At 43.2% G+C, this 1,279-nt stretch overlaps 1 protein-coding gene across 1 annotated transcript; it reads right to left on the bottom strand.

The window, feature by feature from the left end:
* Positions 1-231: 231 nt before the first annotated feature.
* LOC119299917 lies at positions 232-1,062 on the bottom strand. Its single transcript, XM_037577030.1, has one exon. It carries the CDS (start codon positions 1,060-1,062, stop codon positions 232-234), a length of 831 nt encoding a protein of 276 aa, XP_037432927.1.
* Between the last annotated feature and the right edge of the window lie 217 nt (positions 1,063-1,279).

Below are 1,279 nucleotides of genomic sequence, written 5' to 3'. Positions count from 1 at the left end.
TTAAAAAGCATGAGCCGTTATTAAAACATTATAAAGTTGATGATTCCCACCAAGAATTTGATCGCCGGGTCGGGCTAATTCCATACGAATCAGTATGGAGAAGCATGTGCCCATCACTCCTGCAATGGCACCGGAGATGAAATAGAGAGTCCCAATATCCTTGTGGTTAGTAGAGAAGAGCCATCGAACCATATTTGTCTTTTTTGATTTGAGAAATGAAAACTTTCCTTATCAAAGAGGGGCCGGGGGGCTGGAAGAGAAAAGAATCAGAATTACTGAGCTACCCCGCTCTTTTTTTTCTAATTCCCTTCTAAGATCCTCCGACTTAAACAAGTCGAGAGCATGCTCGTGCTCAGCTCTTTCGAGAATTGCCTTGCTCTTGGGGATTTCTTCCCACCGGATCCTCTGTTCCACTTCCAGGCACCTCCTTGCGGAGCTTTCCGCCTCAAGGAGATCCCGGTTGTGGGAAACAGCATTTCGAAAGAAAACGGATCCTCCCTCATTCTCCCGCAGATCTTGATAAGACGCTTGGAGAACAGTGAAAGAATCAGTTGCGTGAATATGGTCCAGATAGGAACGAAGCGCTTCATCGACCAAGTAGGGCTCGATCGGTAGATAAGGCCCTACTCTTTGATAAAGCGCCACAAATTCCTGAATGACATCTTGTCGCATAGAAGAGAGCTTTTCTTCCATTAGGAAGAGCTTAAGTCGCCCAGGTATGTCTTCCAGGGGGGTATTATGATTAAGCTCGTTCTGAATGAATGTAACCCATCCCGGATCCTGCTCGTAAAGACTCAGATAGAAGTTTAGCCCTGCTAAATGAGCTAGAGCCTGGGGGTCTTGAATCTCTGGCAGGAGAGTGATCAGAAAGGAGGAGCCAACGAAGCACGAACTAAAAAGATTGAAAATTGGTATTAGGCAGAATATAAAACGACAAAGGAATAAAAATATAAAAATCGAAAGTAATATCAAATTATATATTAAGGGAAACTGAATACATAAGAAAAAATAGAAAGTAGTAAAGCGGGTAGTGGAGAAGAGCCATCGAACCAGATTTTTCATTTGCTTTTCATTTTGAAAACTTGACTTATCAAAGAGGGGCCAGGGGGCTGGAAGAGAAGAACTTGAATACCAAATGCTGGAAGAGAAGAACCTTAATACTAAACCAAGTTTCGGGAACTTCTTGGTGACTTGATTGGTTCCCTTCCCCCAATTTGCAAAGGATGATTCCCGTGAAGGTGATCTCGATCACCATTCTCTGATATTTCTGGATGCTTTT

This window comes from Triticum dicoccoides, chromosome 5A (assembly GCF_002162155.2).
Source record: "Triticum dicoccoides isolate Atlit2015 ecotype Zavitan chromosome 5A, WEW_v2.0, whole genome shotgun sequence".
NCBI classification, from domain to species: domain Eukaryota; kingdom Viridiplantae; phylum Streptophyta; class Magnoliopsida; order Poales; family Poaceae; genus Triticum; species Triticum dicoccoides.
This window is presented reverse-complemented; position numbering and strand designations above follow the sequence as displayed.

Bases quoted from the DNA above. Each gene is read 5' to 3' on its own strand.
- LOC119299917 (XM_037577030.1), bottom strand. From the start codon at position 1,062: ATGAAAAATCTGGTTCGATGGCTCTTCTCCACTACCCGCTTTACTACT.